Here is a 15248-nt window from a genome sequence, read left to right as displayed (position 1 = left end):
CTATGTTTGTGTACAAACCTTCTTTCCTCCAGAAGCAGAGGATGTCCCCTCGTCACAGTCCTGGGGATAAATAGATGATGGGAGAGATCTCTGTACTGACCCCTGATATATTTATACATAGTTATTAGATCCCCCCTCAGTCATCTTTTTTCTAAAGTGAATAACCCCAATTTTGATAATTTTTTGGGGTATTGTAGTCCATCCATTCCAGTTATTACTTTAGTTGCCCTCCTCTGAACCCTCTCCAGCTCTGCTATGTCCGCCTTGTTCACAGGAGCCCAGAACTCTACACTGTACTCCATGTGTGGTCTAGTGATTTGTAAAGTGGTAGGCCTATGTTCTCATCACGGGCATCTATGCCCCTTTTGATTCAACCCATTATCTTATTGGCCTTCACAGCAGCTGCCTGACACTGGTTTCTACAGCTTAGTTTGCTGTTCACCAAAATTCCTAGGTCTTTTTCCATGTCAGTGTTACCCAGTGTTTTACCATTTAGTATGTATTGGTGACTTGCATTATTTCTTCCCATGTGCATAACCTTACATTTGTCAGTGTTAGGGCTCATGCACTTTACCGTATGCCCTCCGAGACATATGGTTCGTGAGTGGGCCATATGTCCCGGAGCAGCATACACCCTGCGCACGGGAGTGCACAGCATCATAGGCTACTATGATGCTGTGCGCATCGGGCCGCCTGCGGGGCTATTGTTGTGGCAGGTGCAGCACTATCAAGTCCTTTTGCATTGTGGTAGTAGAAGAATTTTGATATCTCTGACTTTTTTGTCTAACCAGACTGTCTGTTACTTTGCTTCTACAAAATAACTTCTTTATTAATTTCAACTTTTCTTCATATATAACACTGCCGCCTCCTCAGCAGATAGTCCATGTACAAAACACGTGTTGAAAAGATATCACAAAATGGCGGTATGCAGTTAGCAGTAACTATTTGCAGATTGATTGAGTATGATCTGGTATGGTTGTATGCAATTTGGATTGCAATATGTTTGTATGGTATTTGTAGTAGTTCACCGTTTGCAACTGTAGCTTGCAATTTACAATTTGTATTTGTACTTTGCAATTGTATGTATATCACTGAATAATTAACCTACTTAAAACTTAACTTTTATATTAATCATTTACTAAAATAAGTCCCACAAAATTGTTGTAGATGACTGCATTCGATTATTCTGGCATATGAACATATATTTAAAGGCACAGGGCACCAAATTAACAGATGAAAATACAGTTTGAAAAAACCTTGTATTTTAGATCACCACTCACGGTTTGATGTATACCATGTACACGATATTGTGGAGGTTTTTGGTCCCAGGCAGGTGTTGACGCGTTTGCTGAGAGGTGGTCTTTTTGGATCCGTAGGTGTTATTGGTCCAAACAAAGCGTTTATTCAATTCCTGACTCTCTTTGTAAAGATAGGGTATGATATTGGGAGATATATCCCTAATAGTCTATTAAAACCCTGCCTGAAAGCGGAGAGGTCTCCCGCCTAACTGCGGAAGAATCACCCCATAGGGAGCAACCCCACTTATCGATGGCTGACCCTGTTATTCTCACCCTACATTGGTGTCTCCCAGTGCCTACATAGCCTGATATTCCATATTTTTCCCCGACGCGTTTCCTCTGTCAAGGTATATTGTCAGAATCATCAGGGGATGAAAAAAAGAGATGTAGGTACGGCTCAATTGCCGTTAGCTCAATTGCTGTATTCTGATGCTCCAACTGATTAGATGCAGTCCAAGACTGCATCTAATCAGTTGGATCATCAGAATACAGCGATTGAGCTAACGACTATTGAGCCGTACCTACATCTCTTTTTTTCAGTTGATATATACCTACCACACACGTATTCTATTACCTCTGTGATTTGTTTTGCCATTGTATGGTTGCAATTGTAGTTTGGTGGAACTGTAAGTAAACACATATATATCTAGTTCAGTATACAGTTCTAAACACAATACTAACAATATGAAGATTATATAACTATTTTAAATACCTATATTGGCCTCTTTTTCCCATAAAACTCAGCTCTCAGTGGAGTTAATGACTCTCAGTGGAGTGAATGACTCTGCAGCTCCTGTCTCTGGTGAATAATGATTCTAGCAGCAGGAGCTGGGGGAATTCCCAGACATGCTGTGTGTGAGGCTAGTTGTGATTGTTGAAAACTCTTGCTGTGTGAGAAGCTGGTTGTGATTGGTCTAGACTTCTGACCAGTAACAACAAATTAACACTATACTTACAAAAAATATTGAGTTTTGTTTGGCTGTTAACCCTTGCTTTGTTAGCAGAAAAAAAATTATTAAAATGGAAAATCTGCCAAAAAAGTGAAATTATGAAATTTCCTCTCCATTTTACATTAATTCTTGTGGAACACCTAAAGGGTTAACAAAGTTTGTAAAATCAGTTTTGAATACCTTGAGGGGTGTAGTTTCTAAAATGGGGTCATTTTTGGGTGGTTTCTATTATGTAAGCCTCACAAAGTGACTTCAGACCTGAACTGGTCCTTAAAGTGGGTTTTGGTAATTTTCGGAAAAATTTCAAGATTTGCTTCTAAACTTCTAAGCCTTCTAATGTCCTCAAAAAATAAAATGTCATTCACAAAATAATCCAAACATGAAATAGAAATATGGGGAATGTAAAGTAATAACTATTTTTGGAGTTATTGCTATCTATTATAACAGTAGATAAATGGAAATTTGGAAATTAGCTAATTTTTCCAAATTTTGGGGTAAATTTTGTATTTTTTATAAATAAAAATGAATTTTTTGACTCAGTTTTACCACTGTCATGAAGTACAATATGTGACGAGAAAACAGTCTCAGAATGGCCTGGATAAGTAAAAGTGTTTTAAAGTTATTACCACATAAAGTGACACTGGTCAGATTTGCAAAAACTGGATTGGGATTTAGGCCTCATGCACACGACCGTTGTTGTGGTTCGCATCCGAGCCACATTTTTTGCGTCTCGGGTGCGGACCATTTCACTTTAATGGGGCCGCAAAAGATGCGGACAGCACTCTGTGTGCTGTCCGCATCTGTTGCTCTGTTCCGTGGCCCCGCAAAAAAAAAAATAGCATGTCCTATTCTTGTCCGTTTTGCTGACAAAAATAGGCATTTCTATGGGCCGCCCGTTCCGTTCCGCAAATTGCGGAAGGCACACAGGCGGCTTCCGTTTTTTGCAGATCCGCGGTTTGCGGACCGCAAAAAAACGACACAGTCGTGTGCATACAGACTAAAAAAGAGACACACAGATGAAAAGTATTATGGGGGAGATTTTTGAAACTAGTGTAAAGGAAAACTTGCTCAGTTGCCCATAGCAACCAATCAGATTCCACCTTTCATTTTTCAGAGCTCCAACCAATCATATTCCAAGTAGAATCTGATTGGTTGCTATGGGCAACTAAACCAGTTTTCCTTTATAGCAGTTGGAAAAAAGACGCAGAGATGAAAATTATTATGAGATTTATTAAAACTGGTGTAAAGGAAACTGGTTTAGTTGCCAATAGTAACCAATCAGATCACTGCTTTCATTTTTCAGAACGCCTTTGGAAAATGAAAGGTGGAATCTGATTGGTTGCTATGGGCAACTAAGCGATTTAACTTTACCAGTTTTGATAACGCTCCCCCTATATCTTCTATGGCCTCATTTGTTGTTCCAGGTGTAAATTTAGTAAAATGAGCTTTCTTCAGTTTTGCTAATGAAGCGCCTCTTACTGCCCTGCAATCCTATCAAATGTCTAATGAATTGATCGGACAGTGGTGATTCTGCTTGCTGACATATTGCATTGCCTGGGGGGTAATTGTTGGGCACGGTGTGGGGAGGCACATTTACATTTGACATGCAGGGTGGACATTAGGACCCTGAGGAGGACGTCCTCTCTCTGCAGAACTGAGCTAAAACAAACAGCTGAGTGAGAGCAGAGGGAAGGGAGGGAGATAGAGAGACAGACAGAGGGCTACAGGGGGAGACTGGAGGCAGCAGCAGGAGAGGAGGAGGACGACATCATCATCATCACTGGGGGTCCATCCACCACAGGCTGGGCCAGAATGTGAAGGAGCTGGCAGCCTCTCACCTCCCCCATTCATACAAATCTCTCTATCATCCTGCCTGCAGTAAGCATGAGAAGGATCAGGGCTAATGCCATCGCCATCCTGACTGTAGCCTGGATCCTGGGCACCTTCTACTACCTATGGCAGGACAACAAACCCCATCCTGCAACCTCCAGCAGATCACCGGGCAGCAGAAGCCGGGCAGCGGCCAGGCAGGAGGGGCACCGAGAGGACAGGACCAGCCCTGGGGCTGTAAGTATCAGATGTCTGCCCATCAAAGGGGAGGGGGACTGGTCCCTGGACAAGGACTGACCAGCTATGACCATCACGCTGAGGTTTTCTGGTTCATCTTTCATATCTGGTCAATTCTTTTGTGTTATTATAGCAGTGATACATTTATTTGATATTGGTGGTTTTTACCGCTATTCATACCTGGTACACAATCTCCTCCCCAGAGTAACTTCAGGCACCTGGAGTTACGACTCCCTATCCCTGAAACTTGTTGTCCTTACTCCACCCGCCCTGACAGCCATGTCGCCTATTAATCTGGCGTTAGTCATTTTCCATACGTTAGGACCAGTATTGAGCCCTCAGGTCGGCTCCGCGCCCATGATCAATCTATCGACCAGTTTTATTCTGATGACCTGTAAGTATCTCCATAGAAAAATGATTATGTCCACCTGCAGCCTTGAAGGTCTACAACTCCCAACGTGTCCCACAGCCAAAGCACATCTGGAGTTGTAGTGCCGCAACAGCCGGAGAACTACAGATTCAAAACCAAATGATGTCCAGTATAGAACTGTCATGATTCAGTTTATTCGGCTTTTTGTCACAAGAAGTGTATCCAGGAGTAGATCAACCAGACTGTAACATGGTTGCCTACTTATACATTAGGGCTCATGCACACGAATGTATGGATGACATCTGTGTTTTTTTTTTTTGCGGATCCATTGTAACAATGGAGAAGACTAGGACATGTTCTATTTTTTTGAGGAACAGATGTGCGGACATACAGACACGGAATGCACACGTCATTTCTGTTTTTTTTGCAGACCCATTGAAGTGAATGGTTCCGCATACAGACTTGCTTGGGATAATATTAAAATTAAAAAAGGGCGGTGTGCCTGAAACCCTTTGTCACTGCTCTTGGACTTCTGCCCCTTTCCTTTGAGTTTGTTCCAAACTTATAGCAAGGGCTGGAAATCTATGACCAGCACTGACATGGCATCACTGGTAGGGCTTGTGAACAATAACGTATTTTTCTGTGTCCGTTCCGTTTTTTTTTTGTCCTTTATGCGGAACCATTCACCTCAATGGGGCCGCAAAAAATGGAAAAGACTTTTTTATTATTATTATTATTATTATTGTTGCGCCATTCATTCCATAGCGCTGTACATATGATAAGGGGTGCACATACATAATACAGACAATTGCACTAAGCATAAACAAGACGAGTTACAGACTGGTACAGAAGGAGAGAGGGCCCTGCCCGTGAGGGCTTACAATCTACATGGTATGTGAGAAGGACACAGTAGGTGCGGGTGAAGCTGGTCATGGCGGTATAGAGGCAGCAGGGTCACTAGTTGTAGGCTTGTCTGAAGAGGTGGGTTTTCAGGTTTCTTTTAAAGGATTCCACTGTAGGTGAGAGTCTGATATGTTGGGGTAGCGAGTTCCAGAGTATGGGGGGGATGCACGGGAGAAATCTTGGAGGCGATTGTGGGAAGAGGCGATAAGAGGAGAGAAGGAGGTCTTGTGAGGATCAGAGATTACATGTGGGGATGTATCTGGAAAGTAGCTCAGAGATGTAGGATGGGGACAAGTTGTGGACGGCCTTGTATGTATTTTGTTGGTATTTTTTTACTGAATTCATTGGGCAATGGGGAGCCAGGGAAGGGATTGGCAGAGGCAGAGGAGTAACAGGGGTAGAGGTAGATTAGTCGGGCAGCAGAGTTGAGGATAGATTGGAGGTGTGCGAGAGTGCTATATGGAAGGCCACAAAGGAGAGTGTTGCAGTAGTCTAGGTGGGAGATGATGAGGGCATGTACATTGTCGCAGATTCAAAGTTGAGGAAAGCACGGATGCAGGAGATGTTTTTGAGTTGGATTCTGCCCTCTCCTTCCGACCGGACATCCAAGCCATTTCCACCACCTGCCACCTCCAAGGTCACTCCAAGGCAGCGGACTTGGTTGACCGGGGAGAGTGTGCAGCCATTGATCGTGATAGATAGGTCTGTTGGGGGGGGGGGGGGGGGTTGAGCAAGATGGGGGGAAAAGAGGATAAATTCAGTTTTATCCATGTTAAGTGTTAGAAAGCGAGAGGAGAAGAAGGATGATATAGCAGATAGACATTCTGGATAATAAGGTGGTGATGTCAGGACCAGAGAGGTAGATTTGTGTGTCGTCAGCATAAAAGTGATACTGAAAGCCATGGGACTCTATAAGATGTCCCAGGCTGAAAGTGTAGATGGAGAAGAGCAGGACAGAGAGGGAATGAGACGAGGAGGTGGTGTGAAAGTGGGAAAGGCTAAACGTCCGGTCTGTGAGGTATGATTTGATCCAGGAGAGGGCCAGGTCAGTGTGCATTCCATGTCCGTTCTGCAAAAAAAATAGAACATGTCCTATTATTGTCCGCAATATGGACAAGTATAGGACTGTTCTATTAGGGGCTGGCTGTTCCATTCTGCAAAATACGGAATGCACATGGCCAGTAGCCAGGTTTTGCGGATTCGCAGTTTGCGATCCGCAAAACACCCAACGATCGTGTGCATGATCCTATGGCTAACCTCCGGCACTCCAGTTGTGGTAATACTATAACTCCCAAGATGTACAGTTGCTTAGCTGTTCTCAGAACTCCATAGAAATGAATGGAGCATGCTGGGAGTCGTAGTTTCACCACAGCTGGTGTGTGCCGGAGGTTAGCAATCGCTGTGTGCGGTATAGTCTGAGCTTGTAGTCCTCCACCAGTGTTTTGTGGCAAGTCTACAGTACATGCAGTGAGGAACAGAAGTATTTGAACACCCTGCGATTTTGCAAGTTCTCCCACTTACAAATCATGGAGGGGTCTTAAATTCACATTGTAGGTGCATTCCCACTCTGAGATACAGAATGAAAAAAGAAATTCAGGAAATCACATGATTTTTGAAGAATTTATTTGTCTTGCACTCCTGAACATAAGTATTTGAACACCTGAGAAAATCAGTGTTAATATTTGGTAAAGAAGCCTTTGTTTGCAATTACAGAGGTCAAACGTTTCCTGTAGTTCTTGACCAGGTTTGCACACACTGCAACAGGGATTTTGGCCCACTCCTCCACACAGATCTCCTCTAGATCTGTCAGGTTTCGGGGCTGTCGCTGAGCAACACGGAGTTTCAGCTCCCTCCAAAGATGTTCTATTGGATTTAGGTCTGGAGACTGGCTAGGCCACTCCAGAACCTTGATATGCTTCCTACGGAGCCACTCCTTGGTTATCCTGGCTGTGTGCTTCGGGTCGTTGTCATGTTGGAAGACCCAGCCATGGCCCATCTACAATGCTCTGACTGAGGGAAGGAGGTTGTTGCTCAAAATCTCACAATAAATGGCCCCATTCATCCTCTCCTTAATACAGTGCAGCCGCCCTGTCCCCTTCGCAGAAAAGCACCCCCCAAAGCATGATGCTTCACAGTAGGGATGGTGTTCTTGGGTTCTTTCCTCCAAACATGACGAGTGAAGTTTAGACCAAATAGTTCTACTTTGGTCTCATCTGACCACATGACTATCTCCCATGCCTCCTCTGGATCATCCAGATGGTCATTGGCAAACTTCAGACGGGCCTGGACATGTGATGACTTGAGCAGGGGAACCTTCCATGCAATGCATGATTTGAAACCATGACGGCGTAGTGTTCTACCCACAGTGACCTTTAAAACTGTGGTCCCAGATCTCTTCATGTCATTGACCAGCTCCTCCCTTTTAGTTCTGGGCTGATTCCTCACCTTTCTTATCACCAGTGATGCCCCACGTGGTGAGATCTTGCATGGAGCCCCAGTCCGAGGGAGACTGTCGTCTTTAGCCTCTTCCATTTTCTAACAAGTTCTCCAACAGTTGATCTATTTTCACCAAGCCGCTTTGCAATTGCCCGTAGCCCTTTCCAGCCTTGTGGAGGTCCACAATTTTGTCTCTGGTGTCTTTTGACAGCTCTAAGGTCTTGCCCATGGTAGTACCTGGCGTCTGACTGACTGTGGGGTGGACAGGTGTCTTTAAAGGGTTTCTACCACTTGCATATGACATATTTGGTGTTCAGACACTAGCGATCCGCTAGTGTCTGATGTACCATGCAAGCTAATTATTACATGAATCCGTTCGGCTGTTTTGTCAAAAAAGGCACTTATATATTTATGCAAATGAGCCTCTAGGTGCTATGCGGGCGTTTTTCCAGCACCTAGAGGCTCCGTTCGTCGTGGCATTTGGCGCAGGCGCAGTCAATGTCTGACCGCTCCCTGCTCAGACATTTCCACTGCGCCTGCGCCGATGTCATCGGCGCATGCGCAGTGGAAATGTCTGAGCAGGGAGCGGTCAGACATTGCCTGCGCCGAATGCCGCGACGAACGGCGCAGGCGCGAGATTTCGGAAGGCAGAAGCAGGGGGAGGATCGAATAGAGTTGAAGATGGGCGTGCTGGAGCGAGGCGCTGGGCGGCAAACTGCAAGGTAGACGGAGCCTCTAGGTGCTGGAAAAACGCCCGCATAGCACCTAGAGGCTCATTTGCATAAATATAAAAGTCCTTTTTTTAACCAAACGGTCGAACGGATTAATGTAATAATTAGCTTGTATGGTACATCAGACACTAGCGGATCGCTAGTGTCTGAACACCAAATATGTCATATGCAAGTGGTAGAAACCCTTTAAAGAGCTCAGACAGGTGCTACTAAGTTAAATTAATGAGTGGAGTAGAGGTTGACTTTTTAAAGGCACAGTAACAGGTCTTTGAGAGACAGAATTTTTGCTGTTTCTCAGGTGTTCAAATACTTATGTTCAGCAGTGCAAGACAAATACATTCTTTAAAAATCATACAATGTGATTTCCTGATTATTATTATTATTATTATTATTATTATTAAAATATATATATATATATATATATATATATATATATATATATATATATTATTTTTTTTTTTTATTCTGTCTGAGTGGGAATGCACCTAAAATGTGAATTTCAGACCCCTCCATGATCTCTAAGTTGGAGAACTTGCAAAATTGCAGGGTGTTCAAATACTTCTGTTCCTCACTGTAGGAGAAGATAGTTTTGGGTGGATTTCTCTATAAGGATATAGTAAGTCCTTTGATCACATCTATCTTATATCTTGGCATTTGGAAGGCCTTTTTTGTGACTTGGATACCACGTGTGTAGTGAATGCTTTATACCGATCCTTGGGCATTGTGTCCTCTCCCCATTGATACAGGTGGCAGGCTGGGTCACTCTGGAGATGTGTGGGGGTGGATAGTGTTTCGTCCGTGTGTGTACATGCTGATATTATGTGTTCCGGTATCCATGGCAGCCAGTATTCCAGAAATGTGATTGTACGGCTTCTGGCTTTTTCTGGAATCTGGTGCGGACTTTGTAGCTGAAACCAGACATAGACTTGGAAACCCGAATTCCAATTAACCTGAATTGTTAAGGTTCTTTCAAGATTCTGGGTGAACTCTGAAATTTTTGGGAATATCTACTCGCCTATCAAGTCCTATGGAAACACAAAATACAAAAAAAAGCTCTAGATCCTTGCACGAATCTATGGTCACACGTCTTGTAAGCCTACTCTTTTGACATCTAAAATGTCTACAGATAAATGGCTTCTGTCTGTGAAGTACAATGGATCCTGTGACCTGTGTGTGCACTAAGTAGAAAATATACCGCTATATATTGTTGCCTAGAAAAGGCCATGAGGTTTGATTAATTTATTGATGCTCTACGTTGACAAGAGCCTGTGGGTATATGGACATGGAAGGGAACATTCCTGGAATTTCATTGATTTGCAGTTAAAGGTGCGTAATATTATAATTTTAAAGGGCACTACTGACTACACTGACACTACAAGTGCTCCATCTCATAGTGTCCACATTGTAAATCATGGGGACCACATGCATTTGTATAGACACGACGCATTAAGGTCCATGAAAGGCTGCTGCATGGACGTGCTAGCGTAAACAGTCTCAAGACGTGTAAAGATGAACGCTCTTGTACACTCAATCTTCATTGAGGCTGGGGCTTTATACCTACTTATTGTATGCAGTGATTTATTAATTTTTCCCCCTGCTATTTAGGGCTCATGCACACGGCCGTAGTTTTGCATCCGATACGCATTTTCTTCGGATTGGATGTGCATCCATCAACTCAACGGGGCCGCAAAAGATATGTGCTGTCCGCATCCATAAGTCCCTTCCGTAGCCCTGCAAAAAAGATAAAACATGTCCTACTGTTGTCTGGTTTGTGGACATGGCTAGGACGTTTCTGCAGGAGTAAAAAAAATAAAATGAAGGCATGCACACGGATCCGCGATTTCCAGACCACAGAACACTTATGGCTGTGCACATGAGCCCTTAGAGAAGTCTTCTCAAAGATGGAAAAAAACATAATATCTCATTGCGATATTGGGTAAATTTTCATGTACATAAAGACACAAAAAAAAGCTTGTAAAAAAATACATTACGTACCGGAAAAAAAAAGTGTGTGCATAAAGGAAGCTGTATATGGATCACAATTTAGAATTTAGTAGGGGAGATTTATCAAAACTGGTGTAATGGAAAACTGGCTTAGGCTACTTTCCCACTTGTGTTGTTGTTTTCTGGTATTGCGATCCGGCAAAAGATCTCAATACCGGAAAAAAATGGTTCTGTTTAGTCCTCATGCATTCTGAATGGAAAGAGATCCGTTCAGGATGTCTTCTGTTCCGTCAGCATTCTGCTTTGTGACCGTTCACAAAACCACTGCAAGCTGCAGTTTTATGTCCGTTCAAAAAAAACAGGAAAAAACTGATCTGGCGCTGAAAACAACGTAAGTCAATGGTGACACTTTTTTTTTTTTAAGGAGCCTAAAAAAACGTATCCGTCACCCATTTACTTTTAATGTATTTAGTGACGGATCTGTTTTTTTCTGTTTTGATTTCACACAAACTGCATTCTAACAGAACGGATGCATCTAGATTTGCAGAATCAAAATGGATTGGTTTATTTCCGGTAATGAGCTCCTCTGCCGGATCTCAATACCGGAATTAACAACGCAAGTGTGAAAGTACTAGCCTTAGGCCCCTTTCACACGGGCGAGTATCCCACGCGGATGCGATGCGTGAGTTGAACGCATTGCACCTGCACTGAATACTGACCCATTCATTTCTATGGGGCTGTTCACATGAGCGGTGATTTTCACGCATCACTTATGCATTGCGTGAAAATCGCAGCATGCTCCTCTTTGTGCGTTGCAGTGTGATAATCCACGCAACGCAGGCCCCATAGAAGTGAATGGAGTTGCGGAAAATTGCAAGCATCTGCAAACAAGTGCGGATGCAGTGCGATTTTTATATATATATTTTTTTTTTCCACTCACGGTTGCTAGGAGACGATCGGGATGAGGACCCGATCATTATTATTTTCCCTTATAACATGGTTATAAGGGAAAATAATAGCATTCTGAATACAGAATGCATAGTCAAATAGTGCTGGAGGGGTTAAAAAAAATTAAAGAAATTATTTAACTCACCTTTAGTCCACTTGTTCGTGTAGCCGGCATCTCCTTCTGGCTCCTTTGCTGAACAGGACCTGGAGTGAGCATTAATTACATGAACAGGACCTGTGATGACGTCACTCCGGTCATCACATGGTCCGTCACATGACCCATCACCATGGTAAAAGATCATGTGACGGACCATGTGATGACCGGAGTGACGTCATCACAGGTCCTGTTCATGTAATTAATGCTCACCCCAGGTCCTGTTCAGCAAAGGAGACAGAAGGAGATGCCGGCTACACGAACAAGTGGACTAAAGGTGAGTTAAATAATTTTTTATTTTATTTTTTTAACCCCTCCAGCGCTATTTGACTATGTATTCGGAATGCTATTATTTTCCCTTATAACCATGTTATAAGGGAAAATAATACAATCTACAGAACACCGATCCCAAGCCCGAACTTCTGTGAAGAAGTTTGGGTTTGGGTACCAAACATGCGTGATTTTTTTCACACGAGTGCAAAACGCATTACAATGTTTTGCACTCGCGCAGAAAAATCGCGGGTGTTCCCGCAACGCACCCCCACACTTTCCCGCAACGCCCGTGTGAAAGGGGCCTCAGTTGCTCCTAGCAACCAATCAGATTCCACCTTTTCATTTTACACAGCTCCGCTAGAAAATGAAAGGTGGTTGCTATGGGCAACTAAACCAGTTTCCTTTTACACCAGTTTGATAAATCTGCCCAGTATCTTTTGATCTAGGAAAATTTCTGGCATAAGGAAAGGGGAGCACATAAACAAGGGGATCGAAGTAGAGCAATAATATTATTTAAAGAGATTTTGGTGATTTATTGAAACCCTACTCTCTGAGGTTGCAGAGGATGTGTTATTGGGCACTTTGTATAATGAACTTGATGCAGATAACGGGAAGCACTCTCATTACCGCGCACCTGTATTTTTGCCAAGCCTCGTCTGCTGTTGGGCAGTGTGGGTGGATGGAGACAGCTGGGTGGTGGGCAGGAGCAGCCCTGCTGCTGACTACACTTCGAAATCATTATTAATGCGATGTTCACATACGCGTTTGCAAACAGCCTGCCGGCGTTCACCAGATCCCGCCTAGCCGGATAATGCTGTGCGCCACCGGACACCATTGCCTATAATGGGATCCGGCCTCTTTCTGGCAGGACAAAAGGACAAGAAACCTGTTGGGAAAGGGGCCAGATTCCCGCCGATTCCATTATAGTCGACGGTGATCTGGCCGTGCACAGCGTTATCCAGATATTCCGGATCCAGTGGACTCCGGCCTGTGCCGGATTTATAAATGCATATGTGGATGTAGCGTTAGCCATTTGGTTTTTGCATAATCTTAGAATTTTCTTTTGCAAGTTTCAACCTAATGGATTCCTGATTACATTTTCAGCTATCTGTGTTTTTACTGGATCCGTCATGGATCAGCAAAAACGCTTCAGTTATGATAATACAACCGTCTGCATCCTTACTGAATGGATCCGGTTGTATTATCTCTAAAATAGCCATGACGTTTTCCTTTGTGTCTGAAACGCAGTCAATGACGCATCCTGTGACGCACTCAAAAACAATGCTTGCAGCGGTTTTCTGTCCAGTATGAGAATGCAACGGAAACGGAACGGAATGGGTGCACTCACTCCGTTCTGTTCAGTTTTGTCCCTATTGGCAATGAATGGGAACAAAACTAAAGTGTTTTCCTCCAGTATTGAGATCCTGTGACGGATCTCAATACCAGAAAGGAAAATCTGTGTTTCCAGTGCCAAAAAGAGTGGAACACGGATAGAAAAATAATGCACATGCATCAAAGTTGTCCCATATGTATATTCTCAACATAATGAAACTATTGATAAGAATACCAGTCCCGCAGTCGTCCCCCCCCCCCCAATTCTGGTCTATTCATTATCGGCAGCACATCCCTGATTACACAGGAAGATGCGCTGCCGATAATCGGAAATCTTTCATCCTGATGAAAGATGCCGATGAATGATCGTTTATCGGCTGATTGGCCGCTCGATTATACAAGTCAGATGAACTCTTATTCCCGATAATTGGCCTGAAAATCGTGGTGTTTAATAGGACCTTAATCCTAAGTTCACACCTGAGCGTTTTACAGTGCGTTCCTACGCGCTGTAAAACGCTCAACAAGGAGAAACCAATGCTTCCCTATGGGAATGGTTCTCACATGGGCGTTTTACAGCGCGTACGATCGCGCTGTAAAATGCCCGACGCTCAAACAAGTTCTTGAGCTTTTTTTTGGGCGTTTGTCGCGCGTTCCCGTACATAGACTTCAGCGGGAACGCGCGACAATGTGTGTTCGCTTGTCTCTGTATGCGCGATTGTAAACGCCGGTACAATCGTGCATACAGAGCACTCGTTTCAGAACGCTCAGGTCTGAACCCAGGGTAAGGGGACTTCTTGACCCTTAAGCCTCATTCACACATCACTCAATGGAGAGCGTTCCTAGGCACCTTTTGAATGAAAATAACGCCCCTCTGGGCACCTTACTGTCATTAGAAGAAGGATAAAAGTGGATTTTTATGAAGATATAAAGCGGGGGAAAAGAAAGCCTATGGAAAGACGGTAAGGACATACTTTTGGTTTAATATTGATTATGCAGGTGACATTCCCTTTAAGCAAGATGTGTGAATGAGGCTTTAATAGCAGATGTTGCAAAATAAGGATCAGACAGTTGGATTTAAACATGCCCGATCCTTTTGTTCTCAGGGGAGGTAAGCCGCTACCAGAGACGACTGATATCGGCCTTCTCCCCACTCCCCGTGCAAGGGGTATTCTTGCTCGTCTGAGCCTCGCTTGCATGTGTATGGAAGGGTCGGGATAGATAGCAGTTTGCGGAACAAGTTCAGCCGACAGCTTTCTAATCTGTGAAGCCGGCCTAATTGGCAAGATCTTTGCGAACACGCTGCCCAGAATTTCAAGAATAACTTGATTCTTGAGCCTTTTTAAGGTCTTCGTGAGCTGAGCCCATCTGCATAGCCAACGCGATTCCCTCCTACCCTGCCACTTGTCGCCATGTTTGTTCTGCCCCTGGTGACCCTTGGCATACCTTATCGACATTACAGTATCTTAGAATCCAGCAGCTATGGACCGATGTCTGTCAGATGATCAGAACCACACGGTGCCATTGTGTCTGTTTTGACGCTGTGGAGTGCCATGCAGCTGTACAGACGCAGCGGTCTCTAAACTAACGAAGAACACACTGTTTAGTCGGTCTGCATTGTACTACGGGGTACCTTCAATACTGTGTGGCCGTTAATGCAGACACACTAACAGTGGCACCAGTGTTATTTGATTATTTTCTTTTTGTTAAAAAAATGCTAGCTCAGGTATAACCTTTCAGGGATATTTCGACATTGTAGAGATTGGATTAACCAAACGGCACACTACTCGAATGTGGCTTTAGAAAGGGAGTTGGCAAAAGGCCATAACTTAGGGGGACTCTTAC

The 15248-nt window shown here is 43.8% G+C and overlaps 1 protein-coding gene across 1 annotated transcript in view; it reads left to right on the top strand.

Moving 5' to 3' along the window:
• Positions 1–3944: 3944 nt before the first annotated feature.
• GALNT16 (polypeptide N-acetylgalactosaminyltransferase 16) overlaps positions 3945–15248 on the top strand; it is a 154961-nt gene continuing 143657 nt past the window's right edge. The window contains exon 1 of the mRNA XM_044271833.1: positions 3945–4315. Coding sequence (XP_044127768.1) covers positions 4133–4315 — 183 coding nt within the window. The 5' untranslated portion in view covers positions 3945–4132. The remainder of the gene's footprint in view (positions 4316–15248) is intronic.

The sequence above is a fragment of the Bufo gargarizans genome, chromosome 11 (genome assembly GCF_014858855.1).
Source record: "Bufo gargarizans isolate SCDJY-AF-19 chromosome 11, ASM1485885v1, whole genome shotgun sequence".
NCBI lineage: Eukaryota > Metazoa > Chordata > Amphibia > Anura > Bufonidae > Bufo > Bufo gargarizans.
Note: the sequence above shows the minus strand (reverse complement) of the source record. Positions and strands in the feature narration are given on the sequence as shown.